Genomic DNA, 26034 nt, shown 5'->3' with positions numbered 1-26034 from the left:
TCTGTGCGCATTTTCCTTGGATGCATTTCTCGTTCGTCCTTCCATGCCTTGGGATGCAGCTACGGTATGCCACTTTTTCTTACGTTTCTTCCTTCGTACCCAATTTCGTCCCGTAAAGCTATCCCGGGGAAGCCATCCTTAGAAACTCCCCTGGTTCAGCGACCTGCGTTGCACAGGTAAACGAACTCGAGCCTAAAAATACGTTCACCTCAACCCTCAGCCTACCCGCAACATACCCCCGAAGCAGCCCCCGATTGACGTTTGATAAATCATTGATCCTGATGATCATCCCTCCCTCCACCACTAACACCACCACGCACCAGAAGCAAGGATGATGCATCTTACCGAAAGCGTCTTCCCCGGCGTCGACGTGATTCGAGCGCAAAACCGAAGAAATTAATGTCCTATTCACTTCATCAATGGTGGAGGAAACAAAAAAGAAAAGAAACCGAAAGGATCGTCCCATCCCAGGGAACGCTATCATCCGGGGAGAGGCCGCGCATTCGGGTAAGGGGCCACAGCGCACACAGAGATAGCGCACCCAATACCGCCGATCGAAGGCGCGCAATATTTTGCGCAGTGAGTTTCTCAGCTCGAGGGTGCGCCGTATGGCTTTTCGCAGCCGTGCACACGAAGGATGCATCTGTCTATTGGGAAAACGGTCGTTCGGTCCATACAGGCGCCCATGAGATATTGGCGCCATTAGCACACAGCTGTGCATACTGTTTTGACTTTTGATTTCGAAACCAAGATCGAGCAACGGAATCGTCGGCAAAATGCTTCTGCAAACACCCAATAACAAACACACAGTGATTGTTGATTAACTATTTCAGCGAATTTCCATACCCAGCACACACATACACCTAGGCCTAGGGCTTATTCATGGCGGGCAAAACTAATTCCGCATACTGCTGCGGGCTGCTGCGTGCGGCTGCGGCAGGCGTGATTTTCCACACGCAAATCAAGCAACACGGAACACACACACCTCAGCTACTTCTAATCGCATCTAATCGCATCCCCTTCATTCGCGCTTTGTGCTGCCTCTGCATCTCATTTCTCTAAACACATTCTTTTTCCCCCACCCCCCACCCGGCCCTAAGACTGCACTTTGCTTCGGTTAATTTGCTTCCATTGTTGTGTGCACAAACGGGCGCACCAACAGCCAGCATTAGCATAGTCTCACACCCTGCAGGATGCCATTCTTCGCCGCTTTTATCACACTATTTGTCTCTCGCTCCGTCCCGCGTGGCGGGCACAGCAGTGCGCCAAAGGGAATAGATGCGCTGGAATTACCCATTCACCAATTCAGTTTCTGCAGTCGGCCAAATCCTTTGTTTGGTTGCAATTTCCATGTTTTATATATCGCGCCACACATCCTTTGCGAAAGAGTCCTCCTCCCTCCTGCCTTGGGCGGGCGCATTTGCGTACCCTTTGCTTTTGCTTTCTTTGGGCCGAATCGTTTGCCGAAAAGGAGGGAAATGAGCCTGCGCTATCTTCTAATCGATATTCCTTGGGATTAATTACGGCCAATAAATTAAGGGGCTCGTCGCAACTACCGCACGGGGTAGGTACGAAATGCACAAAGCATGTCGATAATTTATTCATACCCTTGATTCTGCTATCAGTGATCGAGGAAAGTACTCTTTTTTTGGTTGCTGTTGCTTTTGGTGGCAGTATCGAAGTTTACTTTCTGCCAGAAAATCCTTCGCACAAGAAGGGATCTTTAGAACCGAACACCCTAAGCAAAAAGGCATTACGTTACAGTACACGGTTTCCCTTTCACGCACTTTCTCCCGGGGACGCGTCGCACTATCGTGGTGCAATATCTTTGCGAGTTCGATTTGTCAGCCCAAACAAGCAAAGAAAAGGGGTGAAAATTCTGGATGATGCCTTTCGCTGCAACGGCGATGCAGCAGGAGCGGTACGTAAGCCGTTCGAATCCTAACCCCGCGGGGGGAAATAATGCACCCCGAAGGGAAATTAATCGAACGGGCGCGAAATTTGTCCTGCGGTGTGGTGTGTGTGTGTGTGTGTGTGTGTGGATGTGCAGTAGAGTGCTTCTTCTTGGCGCCTGCAGCGTTTGTGTTGAAACAAAATAAGCAGTAAGTATCAACGACAAGGAACAAATATGATTGCAGGAGCACCGATACGAAAAAGCACTTTTCTCCACCACACTCTTCAAAGGAATGTGTTAAGTTTTCACCAGCAAAAAAATGCTTTCCGTTTCCCTGTGCTTTTAAATTAAACAATAAAATATTCTAACGACTATTCCCATTCGAAATCCTTGCTCCATGCACTCTCTTATCCCATGTTGCCTTATCGCGGGAAGAAGAAAAAAAAATACGAAAAACACACTAGTAATTATTGTATTTTATTTCGTTCGCGACCAAACGACTTCATCGACCCGCAGGAATCACGAAAAAGTCCCACGAGAGCCGAGTGGTATGTATGTGAGATTAAGAACAAACGAAAAAAAAACTTCGTCTCAAAATCACTCCCATCATGCAACAAAGAACCTAGCAACAACCTTTCACTAAAAGAATCATTAATATGCAACTAATTAAGTTTAATGAGAGCGGCAAACAGTTCGTGCACACAGTCACACCACCACCACACAGATGGTACCCCTACTGTCCCGATATGATGCTCCGGTTAAAATTAAATAAAAAAAACGGTAAGATAAACCACCAGCAACAATAACACAAACAAAAAAAGCCTTCCGATCGTCGTTTTTATGCAAAGGATGCAATAACCATAACTTTCCGCATTACTGTTTAAATGCTGACAATCCCATCCCAGCGCACAAGAGAGGAGAGAGCACAGCGATTCTCGGCGCTGTGTTCTGCATTTAAATGTGTGCCTCTTCTTGTGCCACAGCGCCACCCATTTTTCGGGATGCTGGCGGGTGTGCTCGCGCTTTCTGCACCGCGTCCCAAGACGCGCGGCTCAATGGAAGATGCAGCCTGGCTTTTAATTGCTCCTCGCCCATGTTCTATGATGGGGGAGCAGCGATCCAAAATCAATCCAGTTTTTTTTTCTCTCTTTTGCAGTGTGATGAGATTGTTTTTATCGTGAAGAATTCTTGTCGCGGCTTTTTGGCTCGCTTTTTTTTTCTTGCAGCAACCCCAATTCCTTTCCGATTTGTGGTTCGCCACTGCAAGAGCAACGTACCAGCGCAGCTCATTAGGTTGTGTGTGGCTTAGAAACGTTCTGATTTTGTTTTGTTATCCTCCTGTTTGCCTTTCAGAACAGCATTCCAAATGTCATTGACTTTCCCGCTCAAAACAGTTTGATTTTTTTTTCTTTTTCCATCATTAACACATGAAGTTTAGTCAAGAGAGTCAAGGATGACGTGGAAGCAAATATCTTTGAAAAAAAAACATGTTGTACATGTTTTGCAAGATTTCTTCGACCGGGCAAACCCTCTATGTACAGTTAGTTTGTTATATTTCCACTTTTTTTGTACCCTCGCTCTCCCCCATTGCAAGAAATCGAACGTAACTATCGATACTGTTTCAGTTTTGGTAGTTACACCCTGCCAAACTGCAGCTGCACACAATCATCCCTCTCTCCCTAATCGATCCGGTGGTGCGCGTTTCTACTTGGTCCTTGGTCCTTGAGAGAACGCTCAGCAGTGCTTGAGTTTTCCAATGTTTTCAATGTTTGATTGGTAACCAATCACCAATCGAAAGTACCGAAATGTTACACAGCCGAAACACGCGCACTTTCGAGGCAAGAAGCAACCCAAAACAAGGAAACGCAGTGCTGTTTGTTGCCGCCTGTTGGTAACAATTCAAAAGCCCGCGCGCCTCTTGCGCACCACTCTGTGCATCGCCGCTGCTAGCGGGGCTGCTGCTGCTGCTAGCCCATTCTTCCGCATGTTTCTAAATTTAATTAAACAATGGAAACATGCGGCGATTGTGTACGAGATCATCGCACCGATCGTCAGAGCTGTAAGAAACACAGCGCACGCAGGAAAGCATGAGAGGATCGAAACGAAGCATTACGCTCCCTGAAAGTGTTCCACCGTCACCAAGCACTCCACACAGTTGCATATCCTGGTGACCCTCCTCTGGCTCGATAATGCTATGCACAGCAGAAATAGTAACACATCGGTGCCACATTACATACCCTTCCTACACATGCACGCACACACACAGTCACTGGCACACATTCAGTGTTTCATATCGGCTGCATTTCCAAGCTCTGGGCAGCCCCCGAGACAGGAGTGACGGTTTCGTTTTCTTTCGCTTCCCATATAGCCAGCCGAGTTTCGGGGTGGTGAGTTATTACACATCCCATCGCAACCGAAGGTGCCGAGATTTAGGCAGCAAGGAACGAGCGACGACGACGACGACGACGGTTTTCAAGACAGTTTTTCCCAACTCCTGATTTGACATCCATCGACAACAGTCACTCTTGGCAGCGACGAGAGGGGAGACGACACGGATCAAAAAATCCCTTGCACCGTACCCGTACCCGCCGTACAGTGCCCGGCAAACGGCTGCAAACGAGTATTCCTCCGTACAACAGCAGCAGCAGCAGGAACGGGAGATTTATTTCCGATTTATGACTATTACCGTCTTTACCTTTTTCCCCCTTACCGGAAGAAGAAAGTGTCGGGGGCAAAGGAGCCAGGATTAAACCGTTTGGCAGGAAGGATCAGTGTGCAGTGGCGGGAAACGGTGCGAGTGCGACACGATGCACACCAAACACGTTTGCCGTCTTTGCCCGGCAGCGGGAAATGTGCTTAGACCCGAAGACTAATTTCATGGATTTTAACATCATGTGCCGGGACGCAGACTGTTTGAGGTTCAATGTTTACGTACTGCTACGTGTGCTAAGTTTCCTCACAACGTTTCTGTTCTGCAAGCGAACAGAGCACGTTTTTAACCTTTACCGAGGGGGTCTCTCGTTTACTCAAAACCAACACACAAATCGATGACACATAAGAATGTCCTCGTTTTTTTAGACCAGGCTCATCGTCAATGCAATCTAAAAATAAAAAACAGAAAACATTATTCCATTGGGCAAGCGATGCAACCAACAACCAGCAGTACACACTTACGGCACACCACACAAGTACGGCACCTTGGCGCCAAAACCCGAAAAAGCTGCCCGCTTCTCGATGATGACCACCTAATGCGCACAATGCACTTATTGTGCAGCGCGTTGCCTTGAACGAATCAATTCAATTAAATTAAGAACAGAGTGTGCTGCCGAGTGCGAAACAGTAGGAGGGAGCAGCCAGAGCGAGCTGTGTGTGTGAGTGCTTTGCACGCTTTGTCGCGATCGGACACTGGATGCACACAAACGAGGCGAAATGCGAGCAAATCAAAGGAATGGCAAGGAATTATTTTTCTTACCAAAAGACACGAGAAAAAAAAACCTAACTCCTCGGACCTCCTTTCTACCAAAAAATATCGCTTCTAAGACTATTTGACTTGGGGTAGAGGAGGTTTGTGCTAGTCCATGCAACACAACAACAACAAAAAACGAACAACCTCTCGGTTCATTGCTCTCTGCGCAAAGAGGGAACTCCCGCCACACCCGGCTGCAGGGCACATATGTCGCCGGCTTGCTACTCAATTTCCTCTCCTACTGCTGTGTGCCAAGGTGTGTATATCCTAGGGGACACCCCTGCATTTTGGCATTACCGGAGAGTCACAGTCACAAGGCCGACAAAAACAAAACTGTAATAAATTTCACTTCCTATCTTACACGCCTTGCGTACGTACCGGGCACAACCGATGCGTACCGCACAACACATACACACACAAATGTACGATCATGCGCCGAGCGCTAAGAAAGCGTGAAGAAAACTTATTTCTGGCGCGTGCCCTTCCGAGGACGACGAACAGCTGACAGCTTTTCCTTGCCCGGGCTTGCTTAAGGAGGACGCACACGCACACACCCTCGATTGAACCGGCACTGCAACGAGCCACAGAGACGACTCCTTTCATTGTGTGTCTTGTGTGTAGCAAGGGGCCCCTTACCACGCCTCGCCCTCACTCCGCTGCCACTCCGCTGCGGCATTACGACGATACAAATCTTAGCACGCGCCAAATGCAATTCCATTTGTTCCATTTTCATCTTTGGAAAGCACAAAACCATCATCATCATCATCATATTCAGTGCCACCATGAGCCACTTCTTCCAAGCGCTGAAAGAGATGATAAGAACGAGAGCTACCGAACACACTGTTTCTGGTTTTTGTCAATCGCGATCGCTGCCCGGCAAGGAGCAGTGGAAACGGCATCGTGTTATCGTTCGTTTTCTAGGGTGGCGTAAGAATACTTGGAGGGAATGTGTGTATTAAAATTAGAACCCTCCGTCGAGTCTAACGGAAAATCCATCCACCACCGGCAGCAGGCGGGGTCATCAACCGTGCGTGTGGAGGCGAGCGATGGAGAGAATTTGAGTCGGGCGTAAGAATGAATTAAAATGCGTGTGCAGAGCACCCAAAGTTGCCAGGACGCAGTCTTTCATAAAGTTTTCAGGTTTTTAGAAGAAAGAAAGCACACACCGAAAACCTAAAGATCACTCAAGCGTACTCAGCTAAGGGATATTAATTCACCCAGTTGCATGTATTAGACATTTTCGCGCCAGTTTTGGGTAATTTTCTAATAACAAGCAGTCATATATGTTTGATACATGATCAAGTTCTTCATTTTTTACACAGTAATACGCGTGCGGTACTTGATTTTGCACCGTAATACCCAGTGCAGCTCTCGGGGCACCGATTGATTACTCTTGTTCTGCAACACCGTGCATACCCCCTCGACTCTTAAGGTGCTCAATACGGTGTGCACTATTTCAAGGGTCCATTTGGTCGATCAGCACCCAAACTATTCAACCATTCTATTCGTAACCCTTTATTTTCCATAGCAATATAGAGCATTGCCCGCCCTAGTCACAGCAAGAAGCAAAACCATCGAGGGGCCGACCAGTGACCACCCCACTCAACCGGTACTCGATGGTTGCGCAGTGCGGGCAAAGCCGATCGCCAGGATTCAAGCCAAGCCAGAACAGTACCCGGCGGCGCACAGGGACTCGTGTGTTGCGCGATAGATCCAGATGCAGCGAACCAGCGGGCGAACCTTTCGTACGGGTACGGATACGTACTCCCGCGTGACTTTAGTCGAATAAAAAAAACTCAACATATGGTCACACACGTTGGCGTGCGCACTGTGTCTCCCTACACTCAGTGTGCGCCAGCAATGGCGCTACCACTTTTATAGCACCACACAACCAGCGTACCACCAAGTGTCCTGCGCGCCCAGTTTGTGGCTCGTTGTGCTCCCTTTTTTTGCGACCCCGCTATACACACCCTTCGCTCCCGGGGAGAGAAACAACAACAACAAAAAACTATACCGTGTCGCGACGACGCCGGCTGGATGGCGCGCAGGATACACACGCTAAGCGGAACGAGCGTAGTAGTGCAGGACGATATCCAGCCCCACCGTCCGTGCATCGACCGCTTTTTTTCGACGGGATAGCGCATGAGGTCACGCTAAAACCGTACGTACACCCCTTTGCGCATCGAGGGGGAGAGATCGTGGTCTGTAAGCGAACAGAGGGAGAAAAAGAAACATAAGTAGCTTTATTTCCATTTTCCGTGTTTAATTTTTTGTTTACTTACACACACACACACACATACACATACCCCTTTTTGTGGCTAATAGTTTAAAATAGGTCGAAGGAAACGAAGTGTCCTCAGATGAGCGCATAGGGTGTCTTCTATGCTAAAGACAGCGGAGTCAGACAACGCAAGGATCATTGTTGGGGCATTGCAATGCGCGGCATCTTGTGCTGCTGCCAGGACACTTGGTCGGTAGCGGCGCAGCGTGTTTAATTATTCATAAGCTTCAATGTCTCCACACATGCTTCAAGGCTGTTCGGGACCCCGCCGACCATGACGCGATCATGAGGTACTGAAGGATAAGGATGAGTTAATTGCTTTATAGCCGGCGCATCATTTGCGAACTACGCACACATGTGCGCACGTGCCAAACAGATGGGCAACGTTGGTAAGGATCGAATATGAAGTAATATTACATTGTTTCTTTGCTCTACTACAGCCTTCTCTATCAGACACTGCATCTGGTACGAGCGAATCTTACTTTTGCCCCACCAAAAGGAGGAAAAAGTGTACTTGACCCTCTCGATATGTTTTTTTCTGTATTTTGTTGTTACAGAGTTTATTCACCGTCCGGGTCTCTAACGCAGTTCGCCACCAACACGGAACTTCCCGCTAGGTTTATTATCCTTCGAACTTTTGCCCCCAGACGGTAGTCATCGCTTATCTTGATTCTAAAATAGCCGCCCGCGTACATATATTTTGTGTTCCTTCTTTTCCATTCGTTTCTTTTTTGCTACAAACATCCAAACATTTCGTACGACGGAGTGGCATTGGTGTGTGCCACCTAAATTACTCCTTTTCAAAAAACCGGAATACATGAATATCTAACCAGCCCAGCGCAGAGAGAGAGAGAGAGAGAGAGAGAGAGAGAGAGAGCGCTCGATGTGTAAGATCCTTGGGGATTCCCCTTTGCGCGGGACGATCGCCTTCGATCGCCTTATCGGGGGCACGTGTCCTGACGATCACGCTTTGTTGACCACGGTGTGTTTGTACCCATCGCCTCTTCCTCCCTCCCTCCCCTTCGATGAGAAAATTGGTGCACCTAAAGCCACAAGAAAAAGGGGAATCGTTCAAGGATGAACCCACCACCAGAAGGTCCTTCGCGTTGCTGGTCGAGCGGAAAGCATCGAGGAGAAAAGGTAAAAAATAAAACACTTGCCGGTGCGAGAAATTGAAACGACGAGAGAGAGAGAGAGAGCTGCGAGCGTGAGGCGGAAGTGTGGAAAATAACTACGCGCAAACGGATCAAACTCATTCATATCGTCATTAGCGTACAAATGTGCTGGATTCTCCCTCTCATGCCCGCCGCCCCTGGTTCACGGCTACTTGCGCACGCGCCAAGCGCCGCGCACCGATCGACCGGTGGGTGCCAGCCAAGTGGTGCTCTGATGAGCTGTTGCGACTATTTTAGAGCGCCGTCCCTCTCACTTGTCTGGTTGTCTAGTGGAGTTCTTTTTTATGCGTTCAAAATGAGAATTTAAGTGTTTGTATTAGATCGAACAGGTTGCAAGCACTTGTACCATCCGGTAGTTCTGGTTCGTGCCCTACGTGTCTCGATGACAAACGAATCGCACATTAAGGGATGATGAAGTTGGCGGTTAAGAGGAAAACAGCTACAAAAGAGAACATTTTATCAATCGATGGATTTGCTCATAGTTTTAATTTTATAAGTGCATTGTTTTGGATGACCATATTTTTGATGCAGTTTGATCTTTTAGCTCACGATCACAACCACTTTGTCCAAAGTAAATATCATTTAGACGATAAAAGGAATTTCCTTCGATTTGATTAATCAACAATAGTTTATGTAAGGCTGTCTATGTTGTGTAAGGCTGTTAGATCGTTTGCATAGCAGCAAAATTAATCCTTAGCTCGAACGTCCAAGGGATTTAAACGTCGATCACTCCAGCGATCATTCTTAAGTACTAAAATCATAATACTAACAGCCTATATAAATTAAAAGTAAATATTGCTCTCCACCATTAATCTAGATTACTTCTAGCGCACGCATTGTTGCGCAATGGATACAGGCGCACTTCTGAACCAATAATTGGCCCGGCTCTATTGCAAAGATCGAAACAGCTGGTCCCAATTAATGTTTCTAGCTCGTGCCACCACCACAGTTGTGTGCAATCCAAGGGCATAAATCTTACGTCCAAACAGTGCAGCAGCGGCAAGCAGCAGCATCAGCAGCAACGCTGCAAATGTCCTTAGCGCCTCAGATGCGAAAAAAGTGCGCCATGGTATATAATAGAGCCTACGCAACAACAGCTTTCCAATGTACACAACACAAAAGGGAAAACTGCATTCAATAAGACTTCATCAAACACCTACCCGTCCATACCGGTCCTCCTCCTCCCTCGCTGCGCCAAGGTACTGCTCCGTACAAGAAGGAAGAAATTTTTCTTCAAGATTTTGGCTCGTGCTCGCAATTTTGCCGATTTGCCGATCTTTTGTTCCGGCTGTTACCCACCGGTACCGGGTCTTATGATACCCGTTTCTCCTTTTCTCTGTACATTTCCTTCTTTCCTTCGTCGTATCCTTCCTCTTTCCGACACCCGCTCACTCTCTCTCTCTCTCTCACTCTCTGCCTCAGAATGAAAGTATGGTATAGCTCCTTGGACGGTGCATAAACCGCAACCCACCTCCGCCAGCTGGAAATGGAACGGCACACACACACACACGATCGTCGTACTGCACACACGTTTCCGGTTTGACTTGGTAGAGCAGTGTGACTTCTTGATCTCGCCACGCTAAACCCCGGGCAGCCCCCGTCATCGAAACCGGGTCAAAGGCCCCCGATCATCACCGCACCAGGTGGATGAACAATTCTAACTTCCCAGCGACCACCAACCAACCACCACGCCATTGGACCGAACCGTACAAGAGACGTTCGTGGTTTATGGATCAAACCACACAGTAGTAGCAGGACTGCGTGTACGTTCGTCGTCTTGCTTGGCAAACTGCAAAAGAAAGTGGATTTATAATAAACTGGACACTTGAAACTTGAGTGTCAAAAAACGAAAAATCTTCAAACTCAAAATTACACTGCCCCTTCGTTTCAAGGAAGGCTATTATGACGGTCTCCGGTGCATTTGCATTTGATTGTGGGATGGCGCACAGAAAGTGTGTAATTTTTCGTGCTCCGTGGCCGAAAGTGGAACGAATTAAACAAATGTCGAGAATAATTACGATTGTAATCGAGAACAATGGCACAGCGCCAAAAGGGAGTACCAGGAGGTAGTGCCATTGTGCCCACCGGGGGAAGAAAAAAATCGCGCTACCACCACGCGAGGGTAGGTGGTTATTGTTCCCTTTTTAGTCGCGCATAGCGCACGAGTCCTGGGGCAAAGGCAGATCAAAAATGGTACACCAAGCGGAATAATTATTGCTGCTGCAAAGCATTCCTTCCCCGATAAGAAACAAGATAGGGTAAGAGAGACATGGAAAAAAGCCATAGAACGAGAGAGAGAGAGAGAGAGAGAGAGAGAGAGAGAGAGAGAGAGAGAGAGAGCTAATACGTGATCTTGCAATAAACAATTTGGCATTCAATCAGAGTAATAGCATGTTTTTATTAATTAAATTACGAAAACGAGTTCCACGTAGGTCATAGGCAAGCCAACCATAAAATGTGAATTCCAAACAGCATTGCACCTCATAGTGTTTTCCAAATCGTCCTTAAATTATGAGAGCTAAACCACAACAAATAAATAAAATGATCCAACCAAAAGGGAATAACTTTTTTGCAACATGGCACACAATTTAGGCGCGCGCCAAAACTCATTTTCCGCCAAAATACCTCACCGTAGGGGACGACCGAAAACCCTTCCCTTTCCCCGTGCGCTTAAAAACAGTACGGTTTCGCGCCTAAACGTACCGGGAACCCGAGGGAAACCCCACCAGCAGTCCCTCCTAGCTGCAACAAAATGCGGGTCTCGCCCCTTTCGGACGGAGACGGTATCCGAAGACCGAAAAATTGTACCTGTAGCAGCAAACTGCTAACAAACCGAAGAAAAAAAAGTGCGCGCCTTGAACTAGTTCCATCTAGCCATTATGTATTTATGCGACACATACACACACATTCATGCTTAAACATAAATCCGATCAGGCACCGATGGCTATGGGGACCTATTATTGTGTGTGCTAGCACACAAATGCCATCTTCCAATCTAACTGCATCCTTGCCACCCATGCACAGCGCGAACGGCGCGAATGGGATCGTGTCGGAACGACCTCCACAGCAAAAGTCACTGGAGCGTACCCATAATGAGCCTTGCAGGAGAAAACGTGTACGAGCAGGCGCGCACAGTTCCAAACACTCACACTAACATGTGCGTATGTACCAGGACCTTCGGTACATTCCCTGCCGTGCAAAGGAAACCCCCCCGGTTTCGTTGGGATAGATCCGCGCGCGCATTTTCAAACCCTTGGCTCTCCTCTCTCGGGCTGTTGAGGATGTGGCGCGCGAGCGCGCTTTCGTCCTGACGGCTTCCTACCTACTGGGCCGGAGGCTCAAGGAACTGTCACACAAAAACCGGAAGAAAAAGGGGTTTCTATGTACCAGAAGGAAACACACAAAACACATATACATAGGAGCAGCGACCGCTCTCGCCGTGCATTGCCGTTGAATGCAATCAGACCGACTTTGCTGAAGGCGCCGGCAAGGCTCTAAGGGTGCGGGGATCTTTAAGAAAATTTAAAGGGACTCTCTTGCCATAGCCCGCCGTAAGCCATCGGGGATTTGCAAAAAAAAAACCGGTAATAATGTGCTGTGTATGTGTGCTTAGCGCCAGGATTTTGCCGCCAGTCGACGACCATCGTCGTCATCAGAGCAGCGGCCGGGATTGAACATCTTGCAAGGAAAGGAAGGAAAAGTGGCGCATAAAAACGGGCCAGGATTGAGGCAATAGGAAAAGAGAAAAATCAAGATACCGATGTGGCGAGCAGTTCTTGAATAGTTTTTTTTTTTTTTTTCATGTTGTTTCTGTCGCTAAGGCCAGCCAATTCGTTGTTGCCAACAAAGGCACACAACACATACGCGCGTTTGGAGGGTATTTAAACCTTTTTTTTCCTCCTCGCTCTCTTTGTGCCATCCTTGCCTTCTTATCCTGTTTTCCTTTTTTTATTTTGGTCGCGGTAAAATCTGCCCGAGCCCGAGTTTGGCGCCCAAAGATCCGGATTCTGTTAATTTGCATTTTCTTCCGTCCGATTTTGGACTGACAGAGACGACTGCCGCTGACTGAGTGACGAGCGGTGACAAGCTTCTTTGTACGTTTGGTCGTACCCCGACAGGAGGAAGAAAGGAACCACCAGCAAAAGGGAATTTGCACAATGCGCCACTACTGCATTGCTGCACGGCGCGTAGTGCATTCGCAAGAATTAATTAAATCTCGAACGCCTTGAAAGTCTGGGAAGGGACGAACCTGGGGAATATCCTGATATCTAATAGGATTTAAACGGCTTACAACTATTAATTAATTCAATTCGATTTGAACTATTATTACACCGAAGACGGTGACACATCGTCCAAAAGTGCACTAAGCAAGAGAGAAAAACAGATAAAATCATATTCCATTCTACCACCCGTTCAATAAGCCGTTATCCTAACAGTTATGCGTCCCAACTGGTACTACTTCACTTCAGTGTCAATTAAACTGTCTATCTAGCATCAAATGTTTCCCCCATGCACAAACGAGACAACGTGGAAAAAGGGCTTTTCCGCTGTTTCGCAGCTGCTGCCTACACACACACACACACACCAACACATGCACGCACTGCCCGTGAATGGGTTGGAAAACTTAACACAACCGGGAATCGACAAATCCAGCCAGCAGGGGTGGTCTATTTATAACGAACGTTCAGAGGACACCGCAACCGCGCACGTCGTCCTATGCGACCAGCGCAGGCGTAGCTGCGCTAATGCGTCCACAGCCCACCGGCTGGCTGGTACGGTGGAAAACGTAATGGGTTGGCGGGGCTCGTGCTACTGACTACCGAGCAACATCGGGAAATGTAAACAAACATGTTCGTTACGGTTAGTGGCACCGTTCCTGGGACGTGCAATTTTATGCACAGTTGCAGTGAAACCTGCAGGATGGAAGGAAACTCGATTGTATGGAGGTTATGAGCATGTTCGAGGGCGTTAGATTGCATAGCCAACAGGGCACTATAAACAAATGCATATAGGCATGGTTTACGCGTATTCTGCAATATATTGGTAATTATAAATATATAATATATAAAAGAAGATTCCAAATATTTGTGCAACACACAATGAAATGTGCAACTGCATGTAGTCCCAACAATTGGTTGCAGTATCGAAGAATGTGTGTTTTAAGTACATGTGTTGTTTAAAAAAGATAAATGATTTCGCGTTAATATCCAGCGATATAAACGAGTTAGATAACACGAATTTAAAAACATATAAAATATAAAAAAGAATAGAAGAAAAATATTAGGTTAAATTATAAAACTGTACAACTGTTCACATCCTCGATGATCGACAGTTTTATATGTAATCCTCAGAGTGGTATGATATTAAATAAATATTGCTAAATCATAGAAGAAAAATAATAGGATAGAAATTATAACATGAAACATTCAATTAACACTTTAAGCGCCGCGTCATATGAAATCGCACGACGGCTTTGTTCACCGCTCAGCTCTTTATCTGACGCTCACCAATTCTCTTGATAACGAATGAGGTAGGAAAGAGAGAACGAGAACGACATGTGCTACGCCGCTTATCGAAATGAAACAAAAGAGTGATAATAGTCGCACGAACAATAATCGCTCTCATCGCTCTCTTGTCATGCGCTACGTGCTCACTCGCAAACTGTGACGTCAGGCCGGCGGTCAAAGTGTTAAATGTAATATGTAGAAATTACACAGCGTAACGGAACGGGCGTGATATTCCGCCATTCACGTGCATCGTAACACATGTTTTACCCATGGTGTTACATTGCTCAGTAGCGCCACCTAGCGCAATGTGCGTTAACCCACCGTTCGCTCGTTACTAGCCAAGACACGAACCCTCGTGATGTTGCATTCAACGAAACCCACACACACCCCCCCAAAAACGCATATGCACAACGTACCTTTTCTCAAACAGACCGACCGGGAATGTGCGTGCCGTGCCGCTCGCGGTGTGCCCAGGCCGGAATCTTGCAGTGCAGCCGAGATTTCCGAAACGGGCGACAGGCCAAAGATCTTGGTCGAGCACTTGCGCAAACGGAACACCGTTCTGTCCGTCGTCGGTGTTTCGAAGTTACAGCCTGCGGCCTCCATATCCGGGAGTTCTTCTCCCTCGTCCGGGATGGTACATTCTTTGGTATGGGCCGGAGGTTGTTCGCCACTGCTTGGCTCGCTGCCCGAGGTTTCCTCGTCGGGCACACTGGACACCACACTACACTTTCGCACACTATCGTCGTTCTCGATCATCCTTGGTGCAGGCGTTGCGGTGCTGCTGCTGCTGCTGCTGCTGCTAGTTGACATCTTCGCGATACGATTTCTCACAAAAATTGAATTACCAAAAAAACTCAGCCCATACACAGCTGCAGTGCAATAGAAATAAAAACTAAATTCCGAATCCGTCACTAGCAGGCAGGAAAACGCGAACGAACGCGATAAAGCACTTCTCCGACCGGACCCGGACTAGGATGGACAAACTAGCTGTAAATGATAACAAAAAAACAATACCGTTTTCAGAGCGCGAGCGTAACAGGGACGTGGAAAGCATCCCACAAAACGATTGACAAAAAAAAAAGTGCTAATAAAGTGATGCAAGCATCCGGAAGATATGCGACAGAACACACCGGCAAAGCTTGCGGCTCTGTCGCCGATCGCTAGTAAACAATGGGGCCTTCCTAACGCTCACCTGTGATTGCTGCGATTGTTTTACGGCTTTCGACGCACCATCTCTCTCGGAGCAATCGTTGGGCACAGGGTTGAGGAAACAGGCTTGTTGAACGCGACACGCAGCTAGGAACGTCCAATGGCTAAAGAATGCCGCCGATCGAAGAAAAGGCGGACGGTGTCATCATCCCCCAAAATTGGCGCGAGTTGGAGGTACCGTTGGACAACTCTGACAGATAGCAAGCAAAAAAAAAGCTGTCCCTCCAGATTATTGTAGTATTGGAGGAGCATTGTTCGCACACTCATTTACGGTAAACATACTAATGTGCACTGATATCTTCTGCCTTAACTAATAGGTCACAAAACAATAATGCTTAAGCATCCGCTCGCGAACTAGTCCTCCATTTTGTTACACTGTTTGGAGTTCTGCGAGCCATTTAAATGAAGCATCTCCCCACACAAGAGGTTTTAAAGAGAAGGAACAGCGTATCAGCTGATATCGTAGCTGGCAGTTTCGTATGACTGAAGGTTAAACTACTGTGCTAATTTATTTCTCATCGTTACACAATATCACCTAATAACCACCCAAGACGGTAAAGTATAGCTGCAAATATTATTTTATCACATTTACCGAAGCTAATCCCTAATTTACTACATTCAATACAACGGCAAATACGAACCTCTCCTCTGAGCTGTCGAAATGAAACCCAGCACCCAACAAACATTTTAATAGCAGTCAACACGCGACCAACACCGCAGCGAGAACGTGTCGAGAAACGAGTAAAAAAATGTGGTGGAAGACGGAGAGATTTGACAAGTAACCCGATACAGCGCTAAGGGCGGTGGCAATGCTCATCGGATGCGATTTTATCGGACGAGATTTACAGGCGTCCCCCGAGTTACGACCCCCTCGAGTTACGACGATTCGCAGATACGACGATTTTGATTTTGACAGTTAAAAGTTGTCATTGACAAGAAATTGATGTATTTTTTGAATTTCTGGGCTAATAACCGTTATACACACATTTCCAAAGATTCCACAATTACTCTATCTTGAATATCTATAATGTGTACGTCTTTTAAAATATAATTATTACATTATCGAACATTATTTTAAATAAAATACACGATATCATAGATTCCAACTCTTCACCTTCGGTTATAAACTTTATATTCATAGATATTCGACATACGACTTTTTCGACTTACGCCTTGCTTTGGGACATTTTTTCGGTCCCAAATACAGTCGTATCTCGGGGGACACCTGTATATGGGATTTGACAGATAACGTCGGACGTGCGATTTCGTCAAATCCCATACAAAAATCTGACAGGTCGTCCGATAAAATCGGATAAATGCGAAAAAGCGTTGCCACCGCCCTAACATCAACCTAATCTGTGAGAAAAAAAATCTTTCTCAGAATATTACGGAACCGCCTTGGAAAGGAAGGTTCGATTAGTATTATTCAGAGCTGGCTAGACCCGTTCGCAGTCGAAGTCTTATTGGAATCAGTTTGAGCAAGCAGGAATCGTAGCTGGAAACGACCGGTGCAATATTTGTGAGATGAAACAGATGAGCTATCGGAATCGATTCCGACCCCTTGAGTGCAACTAGTTCGAGTTGATGAAGCGAGTTCGGGACGATCTTAAACTTACTTTGACTCTCTTGCACATACAGAATATTCGGATTAACTCGAACTTGTTGCAGTCATGGGTAATAGCTACCTTGTCGTAAAATCGCTGCATTAACGGAACGAAGTTGCGTATGGTTCATTGCAGCTACCGGATTCGTTGCACCTCAGCCCATACCCAAGCGCCACAGATTAAGCTTAAACGACTGGAAAATTGAATATCCATAGAAAAAAATGAAATCTCCACAGCTTCCTTGGTTTGGTCAATAGATGGCGTATTACAACTCATCATTATATTGCTATCCTTTTCTTGCAATGAGTTTCGACAAGTTTCATCTTATCATATAGCCCTATATAGCCTTCTAACTTTCTGAGCAAAAATCTATATGAATGGTCGTGTGGTCAGATACGTGGGTATCAACACCAACGACCATTACTCAAATCTCACTTGCTTCAGTGCTGGTGATTTCCGTTGGTGTTTAGTATTTAAACAATCGTATCGCCGTTCTAGTTCTAGCGATGCATAACTTCAATGCGAAACCATACAACAGTACAGAGGAAATGAGAAAGCTCTCCTCCAAGCGATGAAGCTCAACTGGTTGGGGTATCCCACCAACAGAGAGCGCCATCAGTTTTTTGGCTATTTTTAGAATGCATGGGTCGTTTGCCGTCTGCTAAACGAAGTCTTTCTATATTCCTTTTAGGTAGAGAACTTGAGTCGTTTAGAAGCCGTTTAGTGGTCGTTTAGTGGATTTGTGGCACTTGGATACTTAAGTGCAGTAGAACGTCGATTATCCGGGCAGCTCGGCACCGAGCGGATGCCGGTTAATCGATTTCTACGGATAATGGTCCAAGAAATGTCGAATTCATATATTTTTTTAAAAATTCAGTGGTTTTATTAGAAATTTACATCAAAATAATCGATTAATCACTAGTAGAATATTTTTTGAATGAATAACAATAGATTTAAAATTGTCTTTTATCAAAAATGAAGTTAAAAAGTATCACTAGACACTAGATTGCTGCACAACAAATGTTTTTGCTAACCGGTTCATCGCAGAAAATGTTCGCCAACTGTCAAATTCATGCGCACGGATAAGCCGCCCGCCGGTTAATCCGTCCCCGGAAAATCGACGTTCTACAGTGCCACAAATCCACTAAACAACCACTAAACGGGTTCTTAACGACTCAAGCTCTCAACCTAAACGGAATATAGAAATACTACGTTTATCAGACAGCAAACGACTCATGCATTCTAAAAATAACAAAAGTCTGGTGGCACCATCTGTTGGTGGGATACCCAGCCTGTGGAGTTTCCACGATTGGAGAGCTTTTTCATTCACTCTGTACTGCTGTATGTTTCGCATTGAAGTTATGCATCACTAGAACTAGAACGGCGATACGATTGCTTAAATACTAAACTCCAATGTAAACCCACCAGCACTGAAGCAAGTGAGATTTCAGTAATGGTCGATGGTGTTGATACCCACGTATCTGACCACACGAACATTCATATAGATTTTTGCGCGAGGAAAGCGCTCCACTGGTTGGGTATCCCATCAACAGATGGCACCACCAGCTTTTTTGCTAGTTTTAGAATGTCAGTCGTCGTTCACCGTCTTCTAAACAAAGTCTTTTAAGATTCCCTTTAGGTTGAGAGATTGAGCCGTTTAGAAGCCGTTTAGCGGTCATTTAGTGGATTTGTGGCACTTGGGAATGAGAGAGAATATTTAATAAATATTTATATATTTTTTTACTTTGTTTTAATTTCGAAATTGCATTAATAAAATGTTTTCAAATTTTGCTACTCGTTACATCAATACTATCCACTTAAAAAACATTCAACACTTTAAATTTGGCGTTTATCTAAGGCCGCAAATACACGACGCGCGTTTCCGCGCCCGCGGAAACGCGTATAACAATCTAGCCATAGAAATGAAATGTCATTCGAACGCGCTACCGCGGAAACGCAGAGATGCTCATGCAGGATATCTCTGCGGAACTGTTATACGCGTTTGAACGCGCCCGCGGTAACGCGCTTCGTGTATTTGCGGCCTAAGGCCGCAAATACACGACGCGCGTTTCCTCGCCCGCGGAAACGCGTATAACAATCCAGCCATAGAAATGAAATGTCATTCGAACGCGCTACCGCGGAAACGCAGAGATGCTCAGCTGGATATCTCTGCGGAACTGTTATACGCGTTTGAACGCGCCCGCGGAAACGCGCGTCGTGTATTTGCGGCCTAAAATTTTCTTGTACTGCGTATTTCGGGATCAAACTTGCCCGTATGTTACTTGGGAATCCAAACGCGCATGTCAAAATGCATCCGCCCACAGCTGTTTTGGACCGTGCTGTCACAACAAACCATTCGTTTCTTCTCTCCATATAAAAAACCATTTTCGCACCAGGCTAGGTGCAGTCGCAATAACGTTCCATGGAAGTGGTAGCCGACCGTCCTGTGCATACATTGCTCAACATTTCTAAGCTTCAGTGCAGAAAGAGAAAATCACGCCCAATGTTTAGGAAGGTAGGTGCATGTGTGTTCAAATTATTTCTATGATTTCCGGTCTGCTAGCACTGGACGTGTGTTTACGTAAAAGCTGTGTTTTCTCGTATTTTTCTCCTTCGATCGAGAACGCATGATCGGTGGTAGTTCGACCATCGTTGAAAAAAACAAAATCTTTTTTTTTCTTATTGTGCGGCAAATGTAAATAGCCTTTTTTGTAATTTTGCTCGAATCAGAACGACGACGGGTCAGCGACGAAGGTTCAAGGATAACATGTTTTGTTTCGCTAAACACACATAACGAATACCGATCTACGTTAGCGACCGATATGGAAACTAAGGTAACGGCAAACCCCGGTTTCAAGCGGAATGAAAACAACTCAGCTATGGGTAGCAGTGCAATTTGTGTTGAACAGCACAAACGGTTCTAGCGTCGCATTATTGTAATCGCATCGGAATAACATTACATTGCACTCTCCCGCGCGGCTTATCATCCCGGCAGTCGTGCAAACCACCTACAACCATCATGCTTTTCTCGGTGTCAGAAAAATAGTCTCACCAAGCACCGGTCAGAGCGATAAGCGGCAGCAACAACAAAAATGGTTACATGGAATGTGTTCAAATGGTTGTTCCGTGATGGTTGGCTGCTGTGCAAATATGGTTGTGCGGTAAAAACCATCTTATCAGTAGCAAAAAACCACCGCGCCAAAGCTCTTCATCTCACCCCAGTGCGCTGTGTGGTGCGTCATAAGCAGCGGGCATAGAAAACGGGTAGAAAACCATCTTTAGATACACATCACACCCATACACAGCAAACCCTGCGGATCTGATGACTAGACCCTACTAGCAATGAGAATGAAAAAGTGTGCGACTTTCAGGCGAGGGGCATGTAGAAGCATGGGGAGACGGTTGGAAATTCGCGGAATTGCTCGGAGGCGCGAGCGTGTTTTGGTTTCTACACAGTTTTTGCACTCACACAATTACACATGTGTGAATGTGTGCGTTCACTTTCAGCCTGCGCGCTCAGTTTGGTTTTCTCGCAGCGGCATGCGGGTATCGGTGTCTCGCTCGCACTAGTGCAGCGAGTGTTCCTCTGTGCGCTCCCCTTCTTGCCACCACACGAAATCGTCAGTTCAGCTCAAGCGTTCGCCGTGAAAGGCTGCGCGCGTGTTAGCCTAAGTCCCGGGCGATCGAAGTTTCGCTAAGTGTTGAAGTGTTGTGCACATTGAAATGAAGCTGCGCTTATTTTTTATCATCTATCCTAAATGTGTGATTTGCGTTGCTTCATTTTAATATTTGTTTGCTGTATTGAACATCAACAACGGTATCCATGCAGTTAGGCGACTATTTTAAATACGACGATTTTTTTTATATAAATAATGTGTGTGATTTTGTGGCAAGATTGTGTGAAGCTATGTGTGAAAATGCCCCTTTATTTGCAATAAAAGTGATACAATATAAACCAAGTTTGATGTGTTCAAGTTTTTGTTTTGATTCGGGTGCACCAAGTCCGAATGAAGGGAAGCGCACAGCGCGCTACGAAAGAAACGAGCGGGAGGGGGTGTCAGTCCAGCGCAGCGCAATTCGCTGGAATCAAGTGGGAGGGGGTACCAGTTCAGCGCAGCGCAAGCCGAAAGAAACGGGAAGGAAGGGGTATGAGGAAAATACGATGAAACAGCGCGAGCGAGCGTTCTTTACAGCGAGAGCGCCTCGTGTATTTTAAAGGCAAGCAAGAGAGCGCATTCTCTCCGTGGTAGCGCTCCATTCGCCATTTTTAATTTCGAGCCCAAAACAACGGACTTTGGATCCGATCTTGGGCCGGGCCCCCACCGCGTGTTTCTACTTACCCCTCGCCTGAAAATTTCGTTCTCTTTGTCTGTCGGGGATGGTTTTCAGATGGTTGGAGCCGAACAAAGAAATCACATGGTTGCTGAGTGTACAAGAGACACGGGCACGCGCACAGACACAGGCACACACACAGGGCGATAGTTAGCAATGATTTCCCTTTCCATACGGTTGCAACCATTTGGACGTCGTCGGACAGGGTGTCGGTTTGCCGGTCGCGGTGAGCAGAAGAGCAAGCAGTCCGAATGGTTTTGAAGTGCGCAGTTGCGCGTTTAAAGCGTATGTGTGTGTGCGCGCGAACAAACTGGCGGCTCGGTTTTACATGGTTTGAATTGCGTGCGCAGAAATGGTTTTGCCGCTGCTCACACACCACTACCACGCTAAAGGTGTGTACGCTTCGCGGTTGATCCCGTGTGGTTGTCGCACTCTTTTTTCTTCCTTTCTCTCCCTTCCCCCGTCCGACCAAGGCCGCACAAACACGTTCTGCGATCGAGCCCGACACAGGGCCAGCAAAAAGCCGATCCCTAGGTTCGCGGATCAGTCGATATTCGAAGGCTGGTGGTGTCGTGCGTGTGAGTGTCCACGGAAATACTGCAACAGCGATATGGTAAGCAATATTGCAATCCTGTCACGATAGGAAGTGATAAACACGCCGGATCCGGTCATCATCCCGGCCTGCCGTAAAGTGGATGACAAAAGAATCGCGCCACGAACCGGGGACAAAACGGAAAGATTCAGGTTACTACGCGTTTTGCCCCTTCCCATATCTCTAGCAGGCAATGCCATCGTCAATGACAACAACGGGTGTCTTGTACCTGAGAGTTATGCTACAACACCACACGGATAAGAATTGCTTCCCATCCACAGAGCAGAGCGTCCGAAGGGTTTATACCGTTTACAAAGTGCGCGCTGCTTTATCAATACTTTCGTTTGCATTGTCCGTTTGCCCAGTTGCTGTGCTGTAAAGTGCTATTTTCTATGTATCATTCCCCTTTTCGGACCGTGGTGTGCGTTTCCTATGTATCTGCTGCGATGCAGGAGTGAATCGGGAGAGAGAAGAAGAGAGAGAGAGAGAGAGAGAGAGAGCGCGCGAGGGACACATGTTGGCAGCCGCTAGAGAGACGATAAGAATGACATCAAAATCAGCTGGTTGTGTCATTAGTGAAGAACGAGCGGCCCTAACAAGACGCGGTCGGTGCTGTTGTTACCCCCTTCTCCCTTTGTACTGGGTTGGTCTGCTTCGTAGTGTGGTTACAAAATGTTTTCGTTCGCCTTTTTTTTACACACTGCATTGCTAATGAATTCTGTTTTTCTTTTTCTTGCCTCCCTCTCCTTTACAGGTGAATGTATAGTTAAGAACGAAAACACCAAAACAATCTCAAGGTCTGGAGAGCAAACCCCCAAGACCCCCAACGGACGCGCCAAGCTGCTAATTGTGATTCCGAATTCCTTCAGGGTCGATTAGTTTCGAGTGTTTGAGTAAGAAGAAAACCTTCAAACGCCACCGTACCGGACTAAATATTCTTAACGGACAGCACCCGGCGGGGGTTGTCCAATCTACGCAGGCAGGCAGGCTGCAAACCGCACAAGCAACACACAAGAGAGCCAAATTTGCAGTGACAGCAGAGCATCTTGTACTAAATCACGCAACCAGGCACACGGCGGCGGGCCTTGATTGCCATTGTGTTCGCCTAATCCACTGAATGGGAAGCGTTGGACTGCAGTCCCTTTGAGTTCACAACGCGCGCGTCCTCGAGTGTAGAGTAAGAAGGGCGCAGCAGTTCATCCGCAGACTTGTGTGAAGTGTAACGAAGAAATACTCTCCGATCCCCAGCGGTCGCAGTGAAGAATGGCAACGATGATGAACGTAACCAGCAGCTTTCTGGACGAAACGCTCGTCTATCTGTACCGGGAGATGAATCACTTCGTGCCGGAGTTTATCGTCTCGTTCGGCTACGTGCCGTGGGTGTTTTCGCTGCTCGGTTCGGCACTGATCGGACTGTCCGGCATACTGCCGATGTTTATCATCCCGGATCCGGCCAAAGGTGGAAAGGAATCGGAACTGAGTGATCGTAAGTGTGCTCTGAAAACTTGATAAATTAATTAATAAGCTTCGATCCAGCTTTTGACCAAGGCACCTGAGCTTAAAACAGGTTCATAAGATCCATTTGCTGTTGCTGTATCGATTCGCATTACTATGGTGATGTCGTTGTTGTACGACATACCTATTTGTCTCACCAATCAGTGCAATGTCCCGCAGGAAGCGCACAGAAATTAATTTATGGCCCTTCGGGCAGTTTTATCGGGATCTTTAAAGTGTATGAACGTTCTTTATTGCCCCCAAAAACACACACACAGTCACTCATACTCACCGGTATCACTCGGCTACCGTTGCGCGCGCGTTCCCTATCTCTATTGATTCATCACAAACCCTTCGTCAATCGCAGACACAGCGACGTGCCATCTGGCAAACGAGATCAGTGAGCAAACGAGATCATCATCATCCCTTCCGCTTATGTGCAAAGCACCCCCCATCGCCTGCGCTTTGTCCCCTTCCTACATTAATCGCCTTTTCTTTGTTTCATTTTAGCGGCCGAATCTAAGACCCTCAAACTGCTGCTCAGCTTCGCCGTGGGTGGCCTGCTGGGCGATGTCTTTCTGCACCTGCTGCCGGAAACGTGGGAGCACGAGATTGCGGCCGGACCGACGGCCGACGGACATCCGTCCCTGCGCAGCGGCCTCTGGGTGTTGGGCGGTCTGCTGCTCTTCACGATGGTGGAAAAGATCTTTTCCGGCTATGCAAACGTGGACGAAAAGAACCCGCAGCCAAAATGTGTCGAAATCGCCACCTGCCTGCTGCGCCGAAGTGGTGGCAAACTGCCCGAAGGGTTCGTTGGCTGCGGTGGCGATGGGAAGGGTTCGTGCGATATCGAGGACGTACCGAACGGGTGCTTCCTGGCAGGAAACGGGGCCGGTGGTGATACGGCACGTGACGAAGCGGGCCACAAGAAGGTGGCCGGATATCTGAATCTGCTGGCCAATTCGATCGACAACTTTACGCACGGGCTGGCGGTGGCGGGTTCGTTCCTGGTCTCGCTACAGCACGGCCTACTGGCTACGTTTGCCATTTTGTGTAAGTTTTGCCGGTGGAAAAACGGTGACTGCAACGAGTCGAGTCTAATAGCTTTGCTTTTCTCTTTTCCTCCTCCCCTCTTTCACATCCAGTGCACGAAATTCCGCACGAAGTGGGCGACTTTGCGATCCTGCTCCGGTCCGGATTTAGCCGCTGGGATGCGGCCAAGGCGCAGCTTCTAACCGCCGGGGCCGGTTTGCTCGGTGCGCTGGTGGCGATCGGTGGTAGCGGTGCTACGACGGCGCTGGAGGCAAAAACCTCCTGGATTGCACCGTTCACGGCCGGTGGCTTTCTGCACATTGCACTCGTGACGGTGCTGCCGGATCTGCTGGACGAGTCGAGCCCGTGGGAATCGTTCAAGCAGTTTGCCGCCCTGCTGCTCGGCATCGGATTGATGGCGTTCATGACGATTTATCTGGAACATTAGGGGTTTTTATGGTAACAGTACAAGGTACATTTAAAGGCTGGCTGGTTTCCGGCGGCAAGTACACAGAACACGGTGTGCGTGGTTCGTTTGTTGCGTTGCGCATCGGAAACGGTACGTTTATTTTTGTATAGATATTTGTTAAACTGTCCCGTAACAAACAACTTATACGCTACAAAATCACACGCACGATATAATGTGATAGGTTAAGCTGACGATTACTACAGTCTACCTACAACTGGTAGGGGAAATAGACAACACCCTTTCCCTCCCACACTGAACGGTAACAAGCGATGTAAATATAAATCATGATGCATTGAAAGGAAGCCCCAAGAGAGAACGATTCTGAACCGTCTTTCAAAATTAAGTTAGTTGCTAATTGAGTAAGATACGTAGAATGGCAGGCGTGATTGGAAATTATAGTTAATAGCAGTAAGGAACAAATATAGGACTCCATTACACGTGCGTGCGTGCGTGCATAGGCTAGCAGGGACACGGTGTGATCGAATCACGAAGAAATTAGACGATGCCATATGTTACTATATTATTGATGTTGTCTTCCGATTTCGGAGGAGCGTTTTCCGATAAAAGTAAACAATTACTTCAGCAAACTTTGCAATACTTTGCCATTTATTCAAAAATCACTCCTCTCACGCGCAACAAAACAGACTCAATGAATGGTAGTTAGACGGTGTGTGTGTCTAGCAAACTAGTCGGATTTATTTTTTACCGAACTACCAGTCCTCCCCTTCTGTGAAGCAATTATTACTGTAACGTGTATCTGTAAATTCCAACATTTCTCAATTTGTATAATGGATGAAATATAGGAGTAAACACACTTCGCGCCCCGGGGAGATTGATTGTGATAGAATCTTTCGTGCGCGTGTACATCACTTGAACTCAACGCGAAAGATTAACGCTGTTGTGTTAGTATGTAAACAAAAAGGTCAAATAAATTGCATCTCAATGTGAGAAAGTGTTTGAAATTTCGGTTGTTTCT

The 26034-nt window shown here is 47.0% G+C and overlaps 2 protein-coding genes across 7 annotated transcripts in view; one reads left to right on the top strand and one right to left on the bottom strand.

The window, feature by feature from the left end:
• Positions 1-16842, bottom strand: part of LOC120950071 (M-phase inducer phosphatase-like) — a 117562-nt gene extending 100720 nt beyond the window's left edge. The window contains exons 1-2 of one of the 2 annotated variants that reach the window (XM_040367811.2): positions 15519-16842; positions 14740-15313 (exon numbers count right to left, since the gene is read on the bottom strand). In XM_040367811.2, the coding sequence (XP_040223745.2) occupies positions 14740-15136 (397 nt within the window). In that variant the 5' untranslated portion in view covers positions 15137-15313; positions 15519-16842. Of the gene's footprint in view, positions 1-14739; positions 15483-15518 lie in introns of those variants that run through there. The other variant, XM_040367812.2, reaches the window with a different exon arrangement.
• Positions 16843-19499: 2657 nt separating this feature from the next.
• On the top strand, positions 19500-26020 carry LOC120949691 (zinc transporter ZIP13 homolog). 5 transcript variants are annotated; one of them, XM_049605368.1, is made up of 5 exons: positions 19500-19654; positions 22818-22956; positions 23013-23549; positions 24068-24610; positions 24703-26020. In XM_049605368.1, the coding sequence occupies exons 3-5, from the start codon at positions 23327-23329 to the stop codon at positions 25035-25037; spliced, it is 1101 nt and encodes a 366-aa protein (XP_049461325.1). In that variant the 5' UTR covers positions 19500-19654; positions 22818-22956; positions 23013-23326; the 3' UTR covers positions 25038-26020. The 5 variants fall into 5 exon arrangements, with proteins under 5 accessions (XP_049461325.1, XP_040223063.2, XP_049461322.1 ...); XM_040367129.2 differs by having other exon boundaries at positions 22818-23240; positions 23312-23549; XM_049605365.1 differs by having other exon boundaries at positions 22818-23549.
• The last annotated feature ends 14 nt before the right edge of the window (positions 26021-26034 follow it).

The sequence above is a fragment of the Anopheles coluzzii genome, chromosome 2 (assembly GCF_943734685.1).
Source record: "Anopheles coluzzii chromosome 2, AcolN3, whole genome shotgun sequence".
NCBI lineage: Eukaryota > Metazoa > Arthropoda > Insecta > Diptera > Culicidae > Anopheles > Anopheles coluzzii.
Note: the sequence above shows the minus strand (reverse complement) of the source record. Positions and strands in the feature narration are given on the sequence as shown.

What these genes read in the sequence shown, in the direction of transcription:
- LOC120949691 (XM_049605368.1), top strand. Translation starts at nt 23,327, where the DNA reads ATGGCAACGATGATGAACGTAACCAGCAGCTTTCTGGACGAAACGCTC. An exon ending in GGAATCGGAACTGAGTGATC is followed by an intron (nt 23,550 to 24,067) that starts GTAAGTGTGCTC and finishes GTTTCATTTTAG; the next exon opens with CGGCCGAATCTAAGACCCTC. An exon ending in GGCTACGTTTGCCATTTTGT is followed by an intron (nt 24,611 to 24,702) that starts GTAAGTTTTGCC and finishes TTTCACATCCAG; the next exon opens with TGCACGAAATTCCGCACGAA.